This window comes from Onychostruthus taczanowskii, unplaced genomic scaffold, assembly GCF_017590055.1.
Source record: "Onychostruthus taczanowskii isolate IOZ18803 unplaced genomic scaffold, ASM1759005v1 scaffold1064, whole genome shotgun sequence".
NCBI classification, from domain to species: domain Eukaryota; kingdom Metazoa; phylum Chordata; class Aves; order Passeriformes; family Passeridae; genus Onychostruthus; species Onychostruthus taczanowskii.
The window spans coordinates 1-1,555 of NW_024497231.1; the positions used below are offsets into that span (position 1 = coordinate 1).

Below are 1,555 nucleotides of genomic sequence, written 5' to 3' on the forward strand. Positions count from 1 at the left end.
AATCCCAAAAAATTGGGGAAAAAATTCCGCCAAAATCCCAAAAAATTGAAAAAAAAATCCCAAAAATCTTCTCCAAAAATGCCCAAAATTTGGAATTTCAGGAATCTTCCTTCTCCTGGAACCTGCGGGAAAAGGGGAGGGGTTGGGAAATTCGGGATTTTGGGGGAATATTTGGGATTTTGGGGTTTTTTGGGGTTATTTCGGGGCATTTTTTGGGGGAATTTGGGGTTTTTTTGGGGGAATTTTGGGGCTGTTTTGGGTTTATTTTATGGATTATTTTGGGTTTTTTTAAGGAGTATTTTGGGGTTATTTTGGGTTTATCTCAGGGTGTTTTTAGGGATTATTTTGGGGTTTTTTTGGGGATATTTTGGGGTGTTTTAGGGATTATTTCAGGGATATTTTGGGGTGTTTTTGGGGTTATTTTGGAGTGATTTTTCGGGGTTATTTTGGGGTGGTTTTGGGGTTTTTTTGGGGGTTTTTTTGGGATATTTTGGGTTATTTCAGGGATTATTTCAGGGATATTTTGGGCTGTTTTTTGGGGTTATTTTGGGGACATTTTAAGGTTATTTTGGGGTGTTTTTGGGGACATTTTTGGGATGTTTTGGGGTGTTTTTGTGGTTATTTTGGGGACATTTTAGGGTTATTTTGGGCTGTTTCCAGGGATTATTTCGGGTTATTTTGGGGTGGTTTTGGGGTTATTTTGGAGTGATTTTTCAGGGTTATTTTGGGGTTTTTTGGGGTGGTTTTTGGGTGTTTTGGGGTGGTTTTGGGGTTATTTTGGGGTGTTTTTGGGGGTTATTTCAGGGATATTTTTGGGGTGTTTTTGGTGTTATTTTGGGGAATACTTTAGGGTGTTATTTTGGGGTGTTTTGGGGGTGTTTTTGGTGTTATTTTTGGGTGTTTTGGGGCGCTCTGGCCTCACCTGCAGCGGGGGCAGGTGTAGAAAACCGTCTGGCCCTCGTCGGCCGAGCGCATCTGCCGCGTGTGGAACCACATGCCCTGGTGGGAACATCTGGGGCAGGGTCTGTCCACCTAAAAAATACCCAAAAATCCATTTATTCACCCCAAAAATATACACAACATCTCCTGTGGAACCACATGCCCAGGTGGGAGCATCTGGGGCACGTTCTTTCAACCTAAAATAAACCAAAATTGTAATTATTTACAGTAAAAATATCCATAACATCTCCTGTGGAACCACATGCCCAGGTGGGAGCATCTGGGGCACGTTCTATCAACCTAAAATAAACCAAAATTGTAATTATTTACAGTAAAAATATCCATAACATCTCCTGTGGAACCACATGCCCTGGTGGGAGCACCTGGGGCAGGGTCTGTCCACCTAAAAATTACCCAAAATTGTAATTATTCACCCCAAAAATATCCCCAACATCTCCTGTGGAACCACATGCCCTGGTGGGAGCACCTGGGGCAGCTCCTATCGACCTGAAATAACCCAAAATTCAAATTATTCACCCCAAAAATAAACACAACATCTCCTGTGGAACCACATGCCCTGGTGGGAACATCTGGGGCAGGGTCTGTCCACCTAAAA

The 1,555-nt window shown here is 42.6% G+C and overlaps 1 protein-coding gene across 1 annotated transcript in view; it reads right to left on the reverse strand.

Moving 5' to 3' along the window:
* POLR1H (RNA polymerase I subunit H) overlaps nt 1-1,555 on the reverse strand; it is a gene marked incomplete at its 5' end in the record, with an annotated part of 4,757 nt that continues 3,202 nt past the window's right edge. The window contains 2 exons of the mRNA XM_041417431.1: nt 1-122; nt 923-1,032. Of these exons, the coding sequence (XP_041273365.1) occupies nt 98-122; nt 923-1,032 (135 nt within the window). The remainder of the gene's footprint in view (nt 123-922; nt 1,033-1,555) is intronic.